The following is a 22,755-nucleotide window of genomic DNA, read 5'->3' as shown; positions in this document are numbered from 1 at the left end:
CAGGGAAGGAGATGGAAGCCTCACTCATGATTAGCACAACTGGGGAGGAAGAACAGAGACTCTGAAGCCAGGCAATCCATATTCTGTAGTTTTGGGAAAGTCACTGAACTCCTCTGAGCCTTGGATTCCTCGGCAGTGAATCGAGAAGATAACGGCTCCATCGTGGAGGCTGGCGAGGACCGACAGATGTCACAGGGGGAGCACCGGTGTGGAGCTAGACGGTCAGAAGCCACAGTTGGTTCAGCTGAGGAGACTTCATTGCAGGGGCTTCTTAGACACTGTGGACAGGCTGAAGGGAACAAGAAAGGCACCGAGACTAGCAACAGTGGGAGACCACGACCACCTCAAGGGATGAAGGAACAGTGTTACCAGAACCCAGTGATTGCTAGCACCATGGAGAAGGGACCATTTAGCTGGAGTTGTAGTTGTAGCTGTTGCTGGTGACACAACACCAAAGAGAAAGAAAATGAAGAGGAAATGTCAGGTTCTCTCTCCTCCAGCCCTCCAGCCTCCTGCCATTGTCTCCCATGGCCAAGCCCAACCAGAAGCCAGCGATGTGACGAGGGACTCTGAATGATGCACGCCCACTCAGATACACGTTTCTATTTTGAATGTCACAGCATCAGGGATGCTGACCGCCTTCAGCAGCCTACACAGCAGAAAACAGTGGTCCTGCGAGGTCATGGCGGAACAGGGGCGCCAGAGGAGTTCCCGCCTGAGGAAAGCAAAAGCTCGAATGGACACGAGTGGATCCCGGCCAGGAATCAGGTACACGAGCCATCGATTCAGAGACACCAAAATGCACAGTGCTGGAATTCATCCAACCCAGCCCTTCCCCACCCCGATTTTAGAGATGAGAAAAATATAGCGCAACAGGAGTAACTACTTTGCCTAAGGTCATCTTCTAGGTAGTTACACATCTAGGACCAGGACTGAAATATTATGACTCAAGAACCAGCTTTTTTTTTCACAATAAACATTGTTATTGCAGCCATCCATCAAAGTTGACTTTGGCAAAGCCATCCATGCACTTATTCCTGAAGTAGCTGAGCCTTAACAGGTTAATCGTTTCTTGTAAACTTAGCCCAACATCTATGAGAATGCAGAGTAACCTTTTCTTTTCTAGGCTCAAGCAGGTAGAAGGGACAAAGACTCTTCAGATCTCAAGGAGTAATGAAGGAGAAATCCTCCTCCAAATTCCAGTTCAAATTAGCACTCCAAATTCAAACTGAGGCTTGGGGGAGGAGAAACGAAGTTCAGCATCCTTCAAGGTGGTAGTGGGTGGTTGTCGATTTCATTCTCAATTCACTCATTTCATTTCTCTCCCTGCAGATTACAGCAAAATTTCCTGAGCATCTCCTATACCTTCAGCATTATACTATGTGCTTGGGATACTAATATAAAAGATTATCATCCCTGAAGCATTTTTTTTTTAATTTCTTTATTCTCTCCCTCCCAATACATGTGCATACATACGTCCCATAAGCACTTACATCTTTCTGTTGGTGACAGAAACACTCCTCAGTCCCAGAATACAATCACTGGCATGAGTTCCCATTACCAAGCATTTTTAGAGCTGTTACCTGCAGAGATGAGCTTGTGTTCCTTCATCCTGCCATGACAGGAGATGCTTGCTCCTTCCTCTGATTTCCCATGGCCCTTTAAGTAGACCTCTGTTATGGCATTTATCACCTGATCTTCACCATCAGACAGAGCTCCTCAAGGGCAGAAGTCACACCCCAGGCATCTTTGTAGCTCCAGTACCTTAATGCACTGCCTAGTACATAGTAGATGCTACATGTTCACTGATTAACTGAATGGTGAATGGATAGATTGATGTATGATGGATTATTAATATATGGATGGATGGACGGATGGATGGATGGATGGATGGATGGATAGATGAGTATATGGGTAGGTAGATAGGTGTTTGGGTAGGTCAACAGGTTGATAGATATTTGAGTGGTTGAATGTTGGGTGAATGGATGGATGGGTAGATGATAGATGGTTGTTTGGATGGATAGGTTGATGGACGGGTCAATAAGTGAGTAGTTGGTGGATGAATGGGTAGATAAATGATTTAAAAAATATTTATCTTCCTTGTGGCTTTAGGCTAATAATACCTATCGTGATTACACCCTAAGATAATGCCACACTAAGCCAGAGGTTATAATAATAACTGCATAATGTAGTAGGAAAAAATAAATGGGATCAAAAGGCCTGGGTTCGTCTCTTGGTCACTGTATGTGACCTGAACAAATTCCTAACAAAGTGGGCCACATTCTGTTCAGTTCTAAAGTAGCCACCTACAAATCTGGTGGTTATTATACAAGATAATACACTAATACACACAATAGTGCTCCGTCACAGCAAGCAATGCCGGTTGTGGTAATAGATAATAATATGGATAGCTGTCATCTGACCATTGTCCATAAGGTGGGAGTATTAGGATTCTCCTACTAAGCTTTGCAGTCCTAGACATCAGTCCTCTGATCTCAGCCTTCCTAGTTCCCTAGACTGTGGTGGGCCATCCACCGCAAGCCACGCACTCATCTTCCTCCTTGCCAGGAAGCATTTCCATGCCATATTGTACCTGCGCCTGTGGGCAACATGCAGAAACGTGCCCTGGGACCTGAGCCCATTGGTAGGAAGGAAAGCAGGGGGCGCACTGGGGTAGGGCATCTGGGAGACGTGCTGTTGGCGAAGCCCACACTGATGAGTTACTTTCCAAAGTGACCTTGAATTTTTTTTTTCTTATAAATTCAATAAATACATCCACAATGCCAAAACCATTCATTTAACATTCGCTTATTGTGAGTTTTTGTGTGTGTGTCAAGTGTTGCAGTGGTTAGGGCAACAAAACTGAATAAATGCTGGCCCCTGTCCTGAATGGACCCCATTAGTCTGTGTCCTCAGTGGATCATAAGCTACTCCGGGACCTTGCCCTTGACCATCCAGGTTTTTCAGCAGGTGTTCGATTCACTTTCATTGAACTGAAAGAGCTCAGTCTAATGGGGAGGCAGACAGGTCAACAACTACAACTGGACATATACAGAGAGAACCGGGAAAACAGAGGAGAGGCATCAATTCGAAGCAGAGGCGTGGTCGGCTTCCTGAAGGAGGTGCCACCTAAGCTGAGTTCTGAAACAAATAAGAATAAACCGCAAGAAGTAGGGAGCAGAGGCAGAGTTGGGCAGAAGTGACAGAGACAAGTCTAGCTGCTTCTCTCCTCTCATTTCCTCTTCTACCTCCATCTACCTCTCCTTGCACAGCGAACAGCGATTTTACTCTCCAATGAGAAAACAAGCTTCAGCTGTCCCATAGAAACATGGGACCCTATTCTGGCCTCCTTTTGACAATTGCCTGTCTGGAGGACAGACAGAAAAATCACAGTGGCCTTCTGCACCCCTACGTTCATTGAGGCATTATTTACAATAGCCAAGATATGGAAGCAACCTAAGTGTCCATCAATATACGATGGGATAAAGGAGATGTGGTACCTATATACAATGCAATATTACTCAGCCATAAAAAAGAATGAGATCTTACCATTTGTGACAACATGGATAGACCTGAAAGGTATTATGCTAAGTGAAGTAAGTCAGACAGAGAAAGACAAATACCGTATGACCTCACTTATATGTGGGATCTAAAGAACGAAATAAACGAACAAACAAAACAAAACCAGGCACATAGATAAAGAAAAACAGATGGTTGCCAGATGGGAGAGAGGTTAGGGGGATGGGTGGAAAGGTGAAGGGGTTAAGAAGCACAAATGGGTAGCTACAAAATAGTTACGGGGATGTGAAGTACAACGTAGGGAATCTAGTCAATATTATCACAATAACTATGTATGGCGTCGGATGGACACTAGACTAATCGGAGAGGGGATCGCTTCATAAATTATATAAACGTCTAACCACTATGCCGTATACCTGAAACTAATATGAAATCATATCGAATGTCAACTAATGGAAAAGAAAAAAGAAAAAAGGAGTAGGAAGCCACACGCAATACTTTAGAATGAAGGTGGGTGATTTCGATCATCTCTACCCTCGATTTGAGACATTGTGATCCCTTTACATAGAGCATAGCAGTGAGAAATACATTTGTGGACTATTTTAAAGCCCTCTACTCATTATTTATTGATTGATTTGTTCATTCAATAAATATAAATTACAAAAAAAAAAGAAGAAGAAAATCACAGTGGCAAATCCTGCCTGGCTTGATAAACCAAGGAGAGGGAGGGTATCGGATTCTGACCAGGAGCAGGGACGAGAGGCGAGAGGAGGCGGAGAAGGCGCTGGCAGCTTCTATTCCTGAGACTTTTCTCCTGCTCGCCCCTGGCGCACAGGCCGGGGACCAGAGTCCACAGGGTCCCAGAGAGGCAGCCTCGCCTCTGGCTCAGGTTAACGCTGGACAAAGGCATAGAGAGCGTTCGCCCCGGAGCCTCGTGTCCCTCAGATTTCAAAACAGGTGATGCGGCCACTCTTGGCACTTGGAGCTTGTGAGTCAGCCTGGAACTGGGCCTGAGGCCAGCTGCGTCTCTCCTGGGGCAGAGAATGTGCCTGGTAAATCCAAACCCCATAGCAGGACGTGATTGGCCTCACTGACCCTCCAGCCCCATCGCTCCCCACTGCTCGCCTTCTGCCTACACTCACCTCCAGGTCACCAGCGCTCCCTTTCCCTCGCCCCCAGACCTTTGCACGTGCTGTCCCTTCTGCCTAAGACCCTCTCCACAGTTCTGCTCCATTATCTGCTTAAGCCCTGCTCCTCTTTCCGGTCTCAGCTTAGAAATCCCTGCTTCTAGAAGTTTCCCATGATTCTACCCCCAGGTCCAGGGGACCTCCCATTGCATTCTCTATCCAGCCCTTCAATGCACTTCTCACACTGGATTGTAATTGTGGGATTGCATGCCTGTCTCCTGCAGGGGGCCCTTCAGGGCACAGACCGAGACTTTTCATCTTTGTATTCCCAACACCCAGCACAGTGCTAGGCCCATATGTGTCAAATGAACCATCAGGAGAATTAGAAAGCCCAGGTCGCTCCTCAGCCACAGGGTCCTTCTTTGGGGGCTAAGAGTGCTCCCTCTGCATGAAAACCTCCCCGTTGTATCTGCAGAGGGCTTTCCCGTGCACCCTTCCATTTAAATTGCCCATCTCCCTCGAGAGTAGGTATTACTTTATCCACGTTACTGTGGCAGACCCGAGGCCCACGGAGGCTAGGTGAGCTGCTAGATGCACACTGGGAGGACCAGCCCCAGGACTGTCTAACTGGGGTTCAGCAAGGTTCACCAGCACCTTTGCTCTCCCATCAAATGTCCCAGGACTCTGGCATCGCCCCGTGGAGCCCCTTCGAACTTGTCAGCTTGAGATCCAGATGAGCAGTCACTACTCAGACCCTTCCAGTGACATATTGACCGCTCCACGAGGGCCCCTTGGGGGCCGCCTGATCCTTCTCCTTAGTGTGGTATGAAAGCCTCGATTCTCCTCCAATCCTCACACACGTCTCTAAATCCCACCTGTGGCCCTTGGAGCGCCCGTGGGTGCCAGTCCATGTCCATCAGAGAAATAGAAGTTGGGTGGGTACAGAGAATTTGCGACAAGCATCGGGAAGGCGGAAGGCACAAATGGAGGAAAGCGGTATCACTCAGAACCCGTGAGCCCAGGCACCGTGACACTGCTCCCAGAGGAAGGACACCACCCCCTTCCTGCCTTCTGATCTCACACAGGTGCCTTTCACTCACAAAACTTAACTGGAACCCAGCTGGCAAGGGAGTTGGAAAAATATAGTTCCTCGGTCTGGTATGAGAAAGCATATAAAACAACATCTGTACACCATCAAGGCTACTAGGATAAGGCGAGGGCTCTAAAAGGCCCGTGTTAGGGCCATAAACCCAGCGGAGATTCGCTGTTTTCTGGTGGTCCTGCGCCTGTTGGCAGTCTTCTCATCTGAGGGTCTCCTGCCTTCTCCCTCAAAATAGAAGTCATGCTCTCACTTTGCCAGCCACAAATCAAGTGTGCCAGTGGGAGCCACTGGAACAGAAGCCGGCGATGTGAGGGAGGAAGCATATGCACCATCCAGGTTCTGGGAGGCAGCAATGGCCCCAAGGCTGAGCTCTTACTGGATGAGGGGCCTTGGTGCTGGGCCAGCTTTCCCATCATATCGGATCTGGCTCCTGGTGCAAAGTGGCCACTATGGTGCAGCTGTTACAGCTCATGCTTGGTGGTGGCAGTTTCCTCATCAAATCAATGCTACAGCTGGGTTATGAATGGTATTGCCAGGAGCTCAGCCTCAAGCCCAATTCTCCAGCCTTTCCAAGGATTCTGTTAGTTACCCAATAATCTTTTTAAACAAATATTAATACTGAAGTATGACGTGTACAAAAAGTACACGTCATGAGGTTACAGCTCAATACATTTTAATCAAGTAAACCATAACCCCAGTCAATAAGTAGGATATTACCAGTACTCCCAGATGTACCAATAGTCCTTCCCAGTAACTGCCTTCTCTCTAAATGTAATCACCAACCTGACTTCTAATACCATAAATTCATTTCGCCTATTCTTGAATTTTATATAAATGGAATCATACAGTACCTTGCTTTTTCACTCGACATTATGTTTCTGAAAGTCACCAATTTTGCTGTCCATGGCAATGCTTTGTTGATTTTCCCAGCTGTATAGTACTCCATTGTAGGAGTAAACCACAACTGACCCACGCTATTGTTGATGGACACTGGGTTGTCTCCAGTGTAGGCTTGTTGTAAATACTGCTTCTACGGCATTCTTATATGAGTCCTTCATGTGCAGAGCAAGAGTAGACAGTTACACAAGGAAAGGCAGAACTGAGGCCAACTGGGATTTTTATAGGGAAAAAAGAGGATTTTTGTGTGTGTTTGTTTTGTTTTGTTTTTGTGGAAAGATGTTTCCCCAAACTAGCTTTAAAATAGAATCATTTCTAACGATGGAATTTAGGGGGACTCCCTGAGTCCATGGCACCCCTTTTAGCTAATGCCACCTCAGTGGCATGAGGGTACTAAGTGACTTTGTGGCTGCTCTGCTGCAGTGGGACATGGCAGAGTGACAGGGTCACCACGTCTCTGAACCTCAATTTCCTCATCTGTGACAATGACACCGATCTCATCCGGCTGTTGTGAGAGTCACATTGATGACTGATCTGAAGGAAAACAAAGGAATTTGCTGTGTACCAAACGCTTCCCAAACATCAGCTCACTGAGTTCTCACCCACGTCTGATGAGGCGGCTCTCATCCTTCTCTTTATAAAGTTGAGGAAACTAAAGCTCAGGGAGGTTTAAAACCTGGCTCAAGGTTCTAGGGCAGGTAAAGGGCAGCATCCGCTTTGCCCACGTCTGCCAGACTCTCCCCAGTCTGTGCTGAATATAAACAGGAGGCAGGGGTTTGCCTCTGCCTCTAATTGATGAGGGGGTCACTGGCTTCCTCTGAGTTCCAGTGTCCTCATTTGCAGCCTGGGGACCGTAATACCTTCAGAGGGTAATTGTGAGGAATAAATAAGTTCATGGTCGGGAAGGGAAGGGGCAACGCCAGGCCTGTACAAACCCCCCTCCCCGACACACATACACACACACACACACACACCATGGGGCCCTGCACAGCGAAGTCCCCTCCTGACCCCCCATAGCTATCAAGAAAGCCATTGTCAAATGCACACACTCAAAATGTTAAAAGTCTGCGTTTTCCCACTTCAAAGGCCCATTTCTAATCACAAGAGACCACTTAGCCTGAGTGGGGCCCAGTGATGTTGATTAATGATAATGCATTCCTCAGGAGAGTTGATGCTCAGCTTGTGTCAGGCCTCAGTACCCCCTCCCCCAACATGCATACATTAATCAGGGCGGCTGCAGGTAAAGTCGGAGCTATGACCAGTGACCTTTCAGCAAGAGCGTCCAGGACCCCAGCATGGGGGTCCCTCTTGGGGCCCGGGTGCCTCTGCTCAACACCCTCTTCGGGCACCTAGGGGAATTTGCTTCCTCCCTTCAGCCCCTGGCCTCCCTCTAATCACGGGCCATGTGGATGTGAATATTAATAAGACCTCACGCTCATCCAGATATTTCATCTTAATTATTTTTAAGAGTTTTTTTTAATTCCTTTTCTCTGTATGACAAATTCAAAAATTATGAATGAGAGCATGTTTCCAGCTACCCACTTCACTCCCCCTCCAATCTCGGATGGAAAGTTTCTTTGCATATTCAGCTCTTCCTCCATTTCCTTCCCCCCAACATCTTTATTTCCTTTAGAAATGCTTCTCTTCTGGCCAAACCTGTTCCCACATTTTGGGGAGGCAGAATAGGCTGAGAGAGACCAAACTAGAGGCATGGAAGTAATAGGAAAAGGGGGAGAAAAGTCGACACTCAAAACTTTGGGTTTAGGGAGCCGTGTTCTTGGATGTGGCGGGGGCAGGTCAGGAGTTCTAGCACAGCCTCAGGTGTGAGGGACAAAATGGAGCAAAGCAGACTGAGGATTTTAAGAAGCTGTGGGGAAAGGAAAGACAACCAAGTGTTGGCATCCTCCTACACCACACCACCGGGGTGGGGGTGGGGGTGGGGGTAAGTCATGGGTATAATCACTTTGGTAGTTCCTGCTACAGCCAAACATGCACAAACTCTGTGGTCCAGCAATTCCCTCCTCGGGGAATCAGGGATCGTAGGTGCCTACCCAACAGAAATGTGTCCATATGCCACCAAAGGACGTGCACTGGAATGGGCAGCGCCGCTCATTGTACAACTGGGGCCAACTGGGATTTTTATAGGGAAAAAAGGAATGGAATGGGCAGCGCCGCTCATTGTATCCTGAAACCGCCCAAATGCCACCAACAGGAGAACGGGGAAATAAGTCATGGTGTATTCACACACTCTACAGCAACATGAACAGAAGCGCTAGTTATACACAACAACACGAATGACTCTCGCAAGTGTAATGTTAAACAACAGAAGCCAGACACAAAAGGATACACGTGGCATGGTTCCATTTATAGAAAATTCAGAAACCAGGCAAAACTAACCTGCATGATTACAAGTCAGGATAGTGGCTCATTTGGGGGGACTTGGTGGCTGGTAGGGGCTCCAGAGGGGCTGGTGATGTTGTATTCTGATCAGGGGGCTAGTTAAACAGGTGGGTTCCATTTGTAACTCGTCAAGCTGTACACTTAGGACGTGTGCAATTTTCTGAATGTACAGTATGCAGTGAAATTTATTTATTTTTTTAAAGCCGCGGCATTGTAGTGGATCTGTTCTTTGGACTTCTCAAAAGAAGACCTGAATTTTGTTGGCTGGGTCCTTTATGGGAATGTGATGCTGTGCAGAGACACTGCTTTGTGTTCTCTCAAATAATTTAACGTCTCTTCTCCACTGTCAGGAAGACAGGTTTCTGAGCCTCCCTCGTGATTAGGCGGAGCCATGTGCCAGCCAATAGGATGTGGGCGGAAATGACGTATGCTGCTTTCGGCCTGGCCACTAAATTCTCCCGCACAGCCCTCCACCTGCTCTTTCTCAACCTGTTCACCACCTGCAAAGAATTCAGTGAGGGATGCTGAGGTCCTGGGAGATGATGTACCACCGCACACACACACAAAGTTTAAAATCCCTGCACTAAATGAAAGGAGACTGAGTCCCTGAATAAGTACGTGGACTGACAGACACCCCATCCTGGTTCCCCACTACCCCTCCTCAGCCTCCCATCCCACCTGCCTACCCACAATCCCATTCGACAAAAATACATCCCTGTTGTGTTTAGCAATGGGGATTTGGGGATTGTTTGTTACAGCTATCAGCCTAACCTGACTATTGACTAATACATAGTATGCTTCATTTAAAAAGCCCCCAGGGTCCTGTGTCTCCAGGAGGAACTTTCTGTGTCTTATACATAGGAATGGAAGTGAACATTCTTAGGAAGAAATACTTTCTTCGGGAGAAATGTTACCTTACTCCTTGCATTTCCATAGAAGAGAGATTTCCTGGGAAGGAGAAGTAAACAAACTTTCATTTCTCCCCCAATTACTCAACATGTAATTGGCAAGTAGGTGAAGGAACTGAGCTTAGCCCTTGTGAAGCCAATCAGGCCTCCGGAAGTCGGAAGTCGCAAGTCGCATTTTCTGCTCTTCCCCATGGTAACCTCCTAGCAGTAGACACCATCCTGCCTACCTGTGCCAGTGACCAGGGGAATCTTTCAAATTCTGGGGTTCCGTTTTAGGATATCCACACGGCTACATCCCTGTGGCATATCTTCCTATCCAGCTCTTCTCAGTAATGAAGCTAACAGCTTTATCTCTATCTAATAACTGATTATCTCTCATTTTGTTCCAAACTGATATGGAAAAGAGAAGGGTGATTTGTTGGTTTCCTAAAAAAAAAACAAAACAACAAAGACTAGGAAAGGAGCTGTTCTCCGTAGCAATGGCCCAGAAATGAGGCCAACTTAGAAAAACCATTTTTAACAACAGAAGTCAGGGTCATTTCAAGGGATTTGTTAAGAAAAAATGGGGGCAAAAAGGGACTGAAATGGAGGGGCAGTTGAGACAACACTAGCTGTGACCCCTCTCTTCCTAACACATTTTAGATCAGCTTCACTTTTGTCTTTTATATATTAAGATTTGAGATTTCATTAGAGCAAAGAGTTCCATATCTAAAAATCATTTGAAAAATCTGATTTAGATAATCTTTTAAGTACCCCCTAGCCTAAAGGATCTGTGAGCTTATATAAGAAATCCAAATTTCCATTTGTGTAAGGTCTTGCCTTATGATAAAAGTAGACAGATACTGGGATGCAGAGAGACGCCTGGTGGTCAGCTTCTAAATTAAAGCTCTTTCAAGACGCAAAGAAGAGATGCATGTAAGTTACCTTAGTTGGTGGGGACTGTGATGCTCAACCTTTCTGTCTTGGGCAGTTTGATCAGCTCATTTGAAGGTATAAAATATGATTACCAATACCCCTTGCTAGGCCAGTGATAAGAGCTGAGAACGTTCCAGGTGTGAGAGGCAGAAAGAGCACATCGCATTTAAGGAATTCAGAGAAGGCAGTTGTGAGGTTGCTCCACTTTATAGAGTGTATTAGTTTGCTATGGCCGCTGTAACAAATCACCCCAAACTTGATGGCATAAAACAATAGAAATTTATTCTCTCACAGTTCTGGATGACAGAAGTCCAAAATCAAGGTGTCAGTTAGATGACACACCTTCTTCAGAGTCTCTAGGGGAGACACCACCCCTTGCCTCTCCCGGCTTCTGTTGGCGCCAGGCATTCTTTGGCCTCCTCGTTTGTGGCCGCATGGCTCTGATCTCTGCCTCTGGCTTCACATCACCTTCTCCTCTGTGTCTTTGTCTTCTCTTCTGTGTATCAAATATCATCTGTGTGCCTCTTACGGGACATTTGTCATTGGATTCAGAGCCCACCTAGATAATCCAGGACAATCTCCCCACTTCTCAAGATCCTTAACTTAATGACATCTACGAAGATCCTTTTCTCAAATAAGGTCACATTCATAGGTTCTGGGAACTAGTACACGGACTTATCTTTTGGGGTCACCATTCCACCCACTATAGGGGGCAGATCAGAATTTAAGGGATTGTGTAATAATCAAACATTTAAAAAAATAAACATAATAATTTTTTTAGTAGCAGAATTGCCCTGCTTCCCCAACATAGTCTTGTTCTATATTTGGTGAACACCCTTGATAAGCGTTTCTAATGTAGGTGGGTCTGATTAACTGTAACGCTTTTATTTTGCTGAGTATAGAGTTTTAGAGCTGGAGCTAAATTGACCAAGACGTTAGAGACCAGAAAAGAGAAAGGCAAGGAGCCAGTTGATAGCTCAAGAGAGTTTAGGTTATGAAATCAATTCATTCCTTCAAAAAATATTTATCTCAAGAAGCCTATGCATACCAAGCCCTGTGCTAGGTACCAGGGATGTGATGGTAAACAGACATAGTCCTTCCTCTCAAGAAGTGGGAGTCACTTTCCCTGTGATGTTCAATGTCGACCCTCTCTACCCTCTCCCTCCAAAATATTTGGCAAAATCTACACTGCTTGCTAATGCTATAGAGATGAGCTTGAGGGAGAAGATGGAAGGAAATATTATTGTGTCCCTGGCTGGGAATGAAGCAAAGCCAGAGGCTCCTCAGGAGGCCACACATGTGGTTAACATGTGCTAGTGGGCAAGCTGGGGTGTTACAGGCACCCAGCATCTACTTCCCCCTTCTTAGGAAGCAAGGGCGCTTTGGTTTGCTTTTGGAAAATTACCCCTCCCGCATTACATGGGACTGTCAGTCAACTATTTTTCCCTGAATTCCTAGCCATGAGAGAAGCACAAGGTCCAAGCTAGGCCAATAAGACTCAGGAGCTGAGTCTTAAAGGGAGAGATGCAAGTGTAGACTAAGGGTGGGGCTGATTTAACCCAGCAGATGTGGTATAATCAGTTCTTGCTCCCTGAATCCCTGGGACCCTTTCCATGTCAGGTTTCCCAGCAGACCCTTGGAATCTGTGAGGTATTCCATATCCTTCCGATAAATTCCCTTTGGCTGAAGTTAACCAGCATCCTTTTTGGGAACCAGCCATCAAAGAACTCTAACTGATGAAAATGATCAGGAAAAGTCCCAATCCCTCCTCTCCAGTAAGAGATCTGGGCACCTCCAGGAGATGACGGCCTGCTGTGGGGACAGATGCATCTTACATCCCAAGAGCCAGGTTTACTGTGTCTACATGAGGACAGCTTCCATCAAACCCATGGTCTCTCTTAAGCTCACTGTGATTGCCCTTAGTTAACAAGGACACTCACCACACCAGTGCCAGTGCCCAGGAAAAGGCCAACACACTGAAAGAGAAGAGAGAGGGATCAAATTCACTTGGGTCAGCTTAAGGCTTCAAATGACAAATCATGCTTAGTAGACATTTCCTAAGTGATCCTTAAGCCTCGCACCTAGATTCAATTCTATATCCCCTGTGGGTCACTCCGGCCCCAGTGATGATGTGGCAGGGGTTTCTTCTTTCTCAATGCGCGTGTTGTTTATATAGGCTATAGGGAAGTTCCTTGGGAGAGAGAAAGCTAAATTTATACTTTCAATTAATCCTCCCAAATGTTCTTGCCCGCCTTCAGTCTATACCACGTCTCCTTTGGCCCGAATCACCCCAAGTGCTCACACCCATAAGCAGATAATTACATGTTGTAGGTAGAAGCTGCTTAGCTGCTTTTTAAAAACTATCTTAATTTTGAATCCATTCTTCCTGGTATCTCCAACCTCTTCTAGTTTCCTCTTTCAGAGGGCCGTGCTTCCCCTACATGAACGACAAAAAGGGTCCTGAGAGACCAGTTAGCTGTTCCCTGAAAGAGGACCGATGCCTACCCAAACTACCACCCAGTCCAAATTTCAACTGAGCCCAACAAACATATGAGCACTTCTATGTGGCAGGCACTGGGAATACGGCTATGATAAGAGGCCGTCACTGTCCTCATGAGGCTAACAGACCACTGGAGAGAGATCACGCAAATGACTGTAGGGGTGGTAAGTGTCCCGAAGCAGAGATCAGGGTGCCTGTGGACTGTATGGGATGACAGTCTTCCTCGCCTACAAATCTAGAAAGGCTTCTCCTTGATGAAATGATGTTTAAGCTGGGAGAGACCTGAAGGGTGGAGCAGTGAACAATGGGAACTGAGAATTCTGTTTCACTGGGGGCTTCTACATAGCTGTCCCCAATTCATAAAGAGCTCATATTCTAAAAGTTCACTTTCAAGTTCATGGACTTAGCGTTCATAATGTATTTTTCTACAGAAACACAGAGTGGCTAGGTTTCCCAGCTGGTCCACCAGCTCCCAATTTCTTAAAATGTGCTGCACCAAAACTACCTGCATTTTAACCAGTCTTTCTTCTAAGGGAAACTTATATGGAGTCCTGACGCCCAGTGGGAATCCCTGCTCACAATCCCGCCTCTTCCTCATTCAGTCCCAGCAATTCTCACAGAGGTCTCTCCGGTGCAGCCCCCAGCCTCCAATCCCACTGCCTTGGTTCAGGTCAACCTTATACCTACACCTAACCTCAGACCTGCACCAAGCAACCAACTCAAAACTCAGTCATCTGGTCTGCTGCTCCCCACCCCACTACTCCCATGTTGCAACCAGTTCCTTTTTAAAGAACAAATGTGAAAACCTTTTAATGATTCTCAGTAGCCCAAAATCCAAGACAATTTTTCCACTTATTTCTATTCTAGTAATTTATCAAATTATAATTTATGTTCACCTATGCAGCAAGTATGTGAGTACCTACAATGAACCACGCTGTCTGCCTCAGTAGAGGAAACAGACTGAAGACAGACATCAGGTCCTATTTGCATGTGCCTAAGCACGACTCAATAAACAACAGACACCATTATACAAATATACGTTAATATATTATATATAACATATACGCATATACTGTTTTCCCTTTTTCCAGGCCACAAGGCAATTCCCCGTAGGGTTGATGGAAAGCTAATTTATACTTTCAACTAATGTTCCCCAACGTTCTGGCCTGCCTTCAGCCTGGCAAGGGAAGACTCTTTTTTTTGGTGCTTTAGATACTGAATGTCGGATTCCTCAAATGTGAAGCGGCAGGAGGGAGAGATCTGAACTCAGAGTCGAGTTCCTGCCTCGTCTTTGGCACCGTCTAGCTGCTTGATCGTAAGTGACTTAATCTGAGTCTCAAATTTCCTTACCTGGGAAGTGGGGATAATACCATCTATTTCACAAGTTGGTCTCCATTGGTTCCCAAACCCAGGTGGATAGCAGAATCACTGGGAACTTTAGAAATATGCAGAATGTGAAAGATGTAAGAAATCTGAATTTTGAAAAAGTCTCAAGTGATTCTCACATATAGAAAGAATGGGAAACCATAGATTGGAGACTTACATTATTCATAAAGTACCTGTCACACTAATGTTCCATACCTAGGTACGCTACTGAAAATGGGATTCTACCCTAATGAACAGGGTTGTGAGGAAGAGGAGGGGACATGGGAAAGCATTCTGGGCTTAACCCGCACACGTAAGCAATGACACGACACAGTATTTCCCCCCGTTCCAATTAAAAGCACCAGAGCCACTCCGGAAACCAAACACGTCAACTGCCAGGAAGCACACGTTTTCACGGCCCATCAAAAAGTAGCACTTGGCGATACTAACAGTGACAAGGAGTAAATTTTCCCAAAGGTTAACCGTTATTGAGGATTAATGCTGAAAATTTAGAAGGGGAAAGGACCTGAAAAACGGCTGGCAAGGAACGAAGCCGCTGGCAACTGCGACGCTGCCTGTTCGGTCGGCATTACTCAAGAGGAAGCGTGGAACACGGCAACGCTGGCGATGTGCTGTCCTCTGAAGTAAGCAGGTCGTTCCTATTCTTCCAGTTATTTCTCCAGTACCAGAAGAGGGGTGCGCAGCCCTGCTCCTTCCCGGCACTCCACCTCGTGATGAATGAAGAGGGCCTGCCTGAAGCCTGGGATACAGACTTGGATGGTCACCTGGAAAAGGCTCAGGGAGCCATGGCATCTGCCTTCCAGTCTCCGTGAGTTTTTACATGGCAGGGGGGCAAAACTAATTCAGTAGGATTCTGGGACTCACAGACCCATGGGTGGAAGCTACAGAAAGGCCATGAATCACACTACAATCTCCTAACCCAGTATTCTGAAGCATCCTGCTTCATTAAAATTAAAACTCAGAAAAGTCACCTTCCAGGAATGAACGCTACAGATACCCTCCAACACTTGAACGGAAATAGGTATAACAAATGTTAGCTGTATTGCTGTAATAGCAACACATATTGGACAATCCTAAATGCCCAAGATATGACTGGTTACAGCAATTATGTAGTATATCAAAGAGGCAGCAGAGGAGGGATACGAAAACTTATGACAGACACCCATCGAGTTGTACATTTTAATTCACAATTTTTATCAATAAAAACGATTTGTTACAAAAAGGGAATTTCTCTATACAAAATAAGGATTTTTTCATTCATAAAGAGAATCTACTGCCATGTCTTGCCTTGCCAAATCAAATCTCACAGTTTGCTTAGCTAAAATTATTCCAGAAAGACAGGTAATCCAGACGAGATTAATAAAATTATAAAAAAAAAAAAAATTATCAGATTCTTAAACATGTTTAAGAGGAAGAATTTAACGAACATTTTGCCTTGAACTGAAGAATTCTAAATTATACTTGTAACAACCGCTAGAAAAACCACTGCTCTCAGGCAGCTGAGTTGCTAAGAGGACGTCTAATAAACAGACCCCAGCTCACTCCCCGTGAGAACCTTCTCACACGTACAATGAGTCCCCACTCCGCACCATGAGTCGCACATGCGACACCATAGGAATAACTGCTTCTGAAATTTAACAAGTAAATTTTATTGTGGCCACAGGTCAACAACAGAACATGACAGGTTAAGGTTCAGATTCTCCCCAGCTCCTATTCTATCGTATAAATTAAATATGAGGAAATACACACAAATTTTATTAAAAATGAGGAGCTGTTTTCAAATCCCCACTTCCTAGGACAATACACGTCACGGTTTAAGAGAGGGGCAAAGAACAGTCACCCTGTTAGCATACAATGTTTCAAACGTTCAAAGCCTTTTTAGTCGACTAAAGTAGAGTAGCCACTCAATACTGCTCCTAGCAGTCCGTTCTCAGAATAAAACGTAAAAATAAGAAACTGAAACACCGTAGCCTTCAAAAAACTTTATTTGGTGATAAGTCTAGCTATAATAGAAAAAGCTCATCTATGAGAAAGGTTTTGTAGGTATTTAAACTGGTCTGATGTACATTCATAACTCAAAATGATAAAGACCCTCAAACACAAATGATTCTAAAGCCATTACAACCCAAAATTAGTGATTCACTTAGATGTGCTTATATTAGCTCTTAAAATATGATCTATGTACAGAGGAGCTGCACCTTCCTCCCAATCAGCTGAAGCACATGGCCATTAAAGGGGGGAGAAGGGGTCAAAAATGACAGTTTAAATAGGGTATAAGGTTCTCCCTTCCACTCTACTCAATAAACATATATCCACAATGAGAATGAAATGGAATCAGTGCCCAGGTGCCTCTGAGAGAGAGCATCTCCCTGTGGCAAATGTGATTTGGAACTTTCTAGCGCAATACATCTAACTACTCTGGGTACACACAAAGCCAGTACGACCCACACACGAGATGCAAAGGGATTATGCCCACCACGGTTTACACCTAGCCCCTTTGGAAGATGCAACTCCGCTATAGTTTTGATCACTTAACTTAGAAAAAACATGTCTAGCAACAACCTTCATGACTCATTAATACCAATCTGCGGCCTTCACCCATTCAGAGGTGCTTTTTTTATAAAAACATCTGAAGAGGTGGCAAGTGGTTGCAACTGACATCAGGTCACAAATGCAAAAGCTGGGGGAAGCTCTTCATCCACTGCTCCCGTCTTCTCCCCTATTGTTACAGTTCTGCCACCAAAGGCAAAGAAAAGGGGTGTCAACGAGTTCTTTGTGACCCAGCCTTGGCAAAAGTCAATAAATAAGAGAGCTTGTCAAAGGCAGAATCATTTTATGGGCAACCTCTTCTAGTTGCAAATTTAGGGGTTGGAAATAGTGGGAGGGAGGCATGTGTGCGAGAAAGAGGTATGGGTCCCTTTGACAAGGACTGAAGACCCAATCCCAGACGCCCAGGTTGGTGACAGCCGACCACGGTCTGCCAAAACTTGTTATTCAGATTCAGGTTTTTGGAAGAGAAGACACCGAAAAAATATAGTCAGTTCTGAAATTTGCACAGTTGACCTTTGTTCTTCATAGCAGTAAGGACCTGAATGAGAATCATGAAACTTGAGGAACACTTCTATTTTTCTTCAGGATTTAAAAAACTGTGTCTTGTACTGAAAGACTACATTCAGTGTGGGTCAGGTCCAACGGTGTTTGCTAGGACTCGGCTGTTAAACACACCCAGCACTGGGAGAAACAACTCATCTGAGCAGAGTGGCTGGTGGGCAGGCCGGAGGCCACCCTTTCACTGGTCCCCAAGTCGAAAGCCCTGTCCCCAGTTGTGTCTCCCGCCTCCACCATTCTGATCAGCAGCTCGCCTCATGCTAGCAGGGGGCACGCCAAATCCCGACACCCCTCCTCTCCTGCTGGGCAGCCAGCGGTACCTAGAGGGGGTGGGGGACAAAGGGAGAGAGGACAACCAAATCACTGCCACGCAGTTATCAGACAATGTAGCACATCCCCCTTTCCTGGCGTCCCGTAATCTGCCACATTGAACTATATTAGTCTGTGGCCAATAGAAGGCTGGGGACAGCGTCTTATTTAACTTGCCTTTTCAGCACTTAGCTCAATGACCTGACCACAGAAGGCACTTACTCTTCAGGTTTCTTAAATTTATTCAGTTTTCACCTAAATTCACACTCTAAAAAAATTTTTTCTGATTATGAACTAATTCATGCAGAACAGTACAGAAACAAAAATATTACTCCCACAAGCCCAACCACCAGGAAAAAACCACATATATATAATCATCTCAGTATTTTTATATATCTAAATATGGATCAAAGGATACAAAATAAATTCACTTTCAGAGGACAAATGTGCAGCCTGGGAGCCCCTCATGGCATCTGTACGATGCGACTGCATCCTACGGCCTCCATCACAGGAGACTGCAGAAGGCGGCTTTATGCCTGGGTATGTTCTTACAGTTTATTCATGATCTTCCCTCGGACTGCATTCTTTCCATCTCATAGATGGTGGGAAAGTCGAAGCCCAAAACGGTTAGCTGATTTCCCACCTTACAAATTCATAAATTACGAGTCACAGGACGGCTGAGAAAACTCAAATCCAAGTCTACGTTCTCAGTTTTCCCAACTATTTCCCTTCCTTGACTATCAGCGCACTGAGGGTGTGTTTACCCTTATCCCACTTAGCAGATCCCAATTTAAAATTTTGCTTGAAAGCAGAGACCATGATCCGATACAAACCCTGAGGGCTGACGTGACCACAGCAAAAAGCCCACAGAGCACAACCTTATCATAAAGCGTTTCCCTTATACCCGGTGCGTCCATGTTTACAAATTCATCTCATCTTCACAACAACCCCAGGAGGTAGGCACTACTATTACCCCATTTTATAAATGGGAAAACTGAGGCAGGATTGAGTAAAGCTCTTCTAAGGTGACAGTCAGGATTCGAACCCAGGGAGCCTAGCTCCAAGCTTGTTTCCTGCACCACTTAACTGCAGACAAGTCACACACGGTGCAATTCAGGTGAGAGCACTTCGCAACTGGAGCCCTCACTGATTCCTATCACCTTTGATGCATTCGTGCTCCCTCCCCAAAAAGATAATGAACCCCTTTTAAACAGAAGAAGAACTGCGTACGAAAGGATCTGTCTCCTTTCCCAAATGGAATGCAGAATAGTGACACATCTTAGAATTCTACAATTCACATCTTCCCCTTTAAATAAATACAGCTTTAGCTTAAAATCAAACTATTTCCAAGTGCTGGCTTCTCAAATCCATGACGTTCTGCTGTAATAATAATACTTCAAGGTATATAATAAAATCGAGCACTTTAAAAAGGCAACGCTAGGGCTGTCCTGCTTTGTTTCTTACTGTAAGACAATGTGGAAGCCATCTCCACTGCTTAGATAGTGAAATTAAATGCAAGTAATTAGTATAAAAAGACCCAATTATATATAATCAACAAAAATTTATGGCAATTTCAAAGCAGTTACTGCTTTTGCAAGGAGCTACATTTTGTCATCTGATCTTTATGCAAAATTTAACAGAAGGGCTTCCACCAACAGAGAAGCTCAAACGGAAGGCAAGCTCCAGCAAGCAGTTGATTTTCCCACTAGAATCTCATATACTTTGTTGCCCACAATTGAGAAATATCTCCAGTTAAGTCAGAACATGGCCATTTAAAGTAAAATAACTGTTGGCTGCCCCCCAAAGTACCAAGTTTTTTTTAATTGATGCATCTGCCATCCGACTTGATAAACCTAGATAAAAAATCCAAGCCTGCTGTTATTGTGTGTCCGTTGATAATTAGAAAGCAGATTGGTCATTTGTTTTTTAGCCTGGAGGCAACCCAAGGCTCAGAAGAGAAGCAAGTTTCTTTTTATGCTCTCAAAGAAAAAAAATATAATAGTATATTTGTTTGTATATTTTCCAAAAAAAAAATCTTTCAAAAAACCTATCTATAATCTATAAAATGGGGTGGGGTGGGGTGGGGGACCCACTCAAGTTTCACTGCCCTCACAGACTCCTTGGAAGAATGACAAACTGCAAAGCATTAAAACAAGCAAGATGTGAAAAGGTTTTTTGATTTTTTTCCCAAAGCTTTTAAATGCAAGCTATTATTGCATATCCCCAGCTGGAGATTAGACATGACTGTCAGGCGGGCTGTGACACCCAGATGGTGATTTCACCGGTCCCTTCTTCAACAGCCTTTGCTTCACGGATAGAATGGTCACACTGCTTACACGTGGAAGCGTGTCGGCGTCCCCTCGGCTGGTTGAAATCCCACCCTTGCCCCACCTTCGGGACCAGGGCTAAGAGCTCACATCTACCGAGCGCCCACTACTGCGCCACCTGCCAGCCGTGCACCTTGCTCTCGCAGTCCCATGAGACGGCCTTCCCCCAGCTTCCGGACGCACAAGGAAGCTCAGAGGTTTTTTGAAGTAACTTTCCTAATCTTGAAACCCGGTAAATGAGGGGAACGGGATTCCAACCCAAGTCTGTCTCACGGCCAAAGCTGTGCCCTCGGCCTCCTCACTTGAACCCGAAACGCAGACGAGGAGCGGGCCCGTGCTCCCAGGTGGGCAGGACTCTACAAACCGCGAGTCTCTCGTTTCGACTTTGAAAAGTCCTATAAACATTCCAGTCTATAATATTTAACATAAAAATGTTTTAAACTGCTAACCAATGAGCCAACCGGTGTACACAGGTGCCACCTGCTCGGAGCTGGAAGCACCGTGGTGCCTGATGTCGTCTCAGTAACCCCGGCGAGGCTCCACGAAGAAGACTGAGCGCGGCTCTGCTCCCTGGCTTCCTGGGACTGTGTGACCAGGGCGAGTCATTTGTCGGCTCACATTTCTTTAGACAAAGAGGTAAATCCTACCCTTCGTGGAGTTTTTATCAAGATACATAAGAACACAGGCAGTAAAATGACTGTTAAATGAGAGGGGGGCGGGAAACACTTACAAAAACTGAGGTGTGGATAGAAAATTTCTTCCTCCCAAGTCCATCGGGTATCTGAACATTAGGAAGAAATAAAGATGTCCGACCAGATTTCCAATCAGCTCATTGATTACCCTGCAAGCAGAGAGCCACACTGGTTTAAAGACATTCGAGCAGTAAAGTGAGGCACAGCAAGTTTTAACTAACAGCTCAGGAACGAGATCCCTCACGGCAGCCCAGTTCTGGTTCCCGGGAGGCTGTGACAGCTCTACAAAGGGCCCTTTTGTAGTCTGAGTGGCAAATGCATTCTGAGGGAGAAGGGAAACCAGATCTGCTGGACCAATGGGGTCCGTGCTCCTCGAGGCCAGCTGGCCCTCTGACATCTCTTTCAAGCCCAGCCCATCCTCAAAATATTGTTTTTGCTACTTTCTGCCTTAAGAGTTGGGGAGGCTGCAAACTTTTGAATGCTTCCAGTCATGAATCCTGTATCTGTAAAGCACGGGCAAACAATGAAGGTAGCAAGAGAGAAGCATGGGAGTCAGCAAAGCAGGAACAGTGAACGCCTGCTCCCCGCTCCTGGAGACGCTGAGCACTCTCTCTCCCCTCTGCTATCCTTGAGTGTCAGACATCACAGAGACCACTTCAGAAGCTGACCTTCACCTTGTAATCCGAAAATAAGCACTGACCTTCTTCAGTTTTCCCACGCTTACATATAGGCCAGGCCACGTCAAGGTCTTATAGATCCATTCTTACTGTTACATATCCTTCCCTGTCCTCACCTGCAACGTGATTCCTGTCAGGGACGAGTCAACTTGTGCAGCTGCTCCCAGACTCTGCCCCTCTGGGTGGCAGGGCAGCCTTACCAAGCTCATGCTACGCTCTAAACAGAGTCTCTTTGCTTGATTCATTCATTTCTCCCTATCAATTGCAGTAGAAGTTAGGACCACAAAGAGCAAATATGTCGGACGTACTAAGAACTAATACTATTAAAATCTATTAAGACTTTAAAAATATTTTGTAGTATAAGAAATGGGAGTTCTTAGAATGGCTGCATGTTGACATCTTCCCCCTAAAATTCTGATTGGACACATTAAAGGTTTTCTCAAGTCTTAAGTTCTAATTCCAGACTAGAAATTTGACCCCGTTTGACCAAAACTTCTGTACTGCTTCCCATCTGAGCATCTGCGTTTCCACGACTGGTGAGCAGTTTCCAAGGCATTCTGAAAATGCCTTAGAAATAAAAAACACAGTAACATTATGCATAGTTCTTAGAGGAGTCAGCTCAGAGACAAATGAGATCTATGTTTGCTCAATCTGGACAGTGAATCCAGAAATAAATATTTATTCAAAAACACATATATGGAAGCATATTGTAACAAGGAGCTAACAAAGAGAAAAAAACAATCATTCAATGATAAATGTGCTTAGTGCCCTGCAATCTAATCAATTACATCGAAATGAAATTATTTAGTAAGTGTAAGATTCCAGTGCACTGATGTTGAGATTCTTTAAAGTTTCATAAAGATTAGAGAAGGAAAATAAAGAACGGAA

At 45.3% G+C, this 22,755-nt stretch overlaps 1 protein-coding gene across 2 annotated transcripts in view; it reads right to left on the bottom strand.

Moving 5' to 3' along the window:
• DERL1 (derlin 1) overlaps positions 1 to 22,755 on the bottom strand; it is a 52,680-nt gene that overhangs the window by 12,092 nt on the left and 17,833 nt on the right. Inside the window, exons 7-8 of one of the 2 annotated variants that reach the window (XM_006916581.3) lie at positions 21,229 to 21,339; positions 15,920 to 18,182 (exon numbers count right to left, since the gene is read on the bottom strand). In XM_006916581.3, the coding sequence (XP_006916643.1) occupies positions 18,044 to 18,182; positions 21,229 to 21,339 (250 nt within the window). In that variant the 3' untranslated portion in view covers positions 15,920 to 18,043. Of the gene's footprint in view, positions 1 to 15,919; positions 18,183 to 21,228; positions 21,340 to 22,755 lie in introns of those variants that run through there. The other variant, XM_015592995.2, reaches the window with a different exon arrangement.

The sequence above is a fragment of the Pteropus alecto genome, unplaced genomic scaffold (assembly GCF_000325575.1).
Source record: "Pteropus alecto unplaced genomic scaffold, ASM32557v1 scaffold164, whole genome shotgun sequence".
NCBI lineage: Eukaryota > Metazoa > Chordata > Mammalia > Chiroptera > Pteropodidae > Pteropus > Pteropus alecto.
The sequence above is the reverse complement of the archived record's forward strand: the minus strand, read 5'-3'. Positions and strand labels throughout refer to the sequence as shown.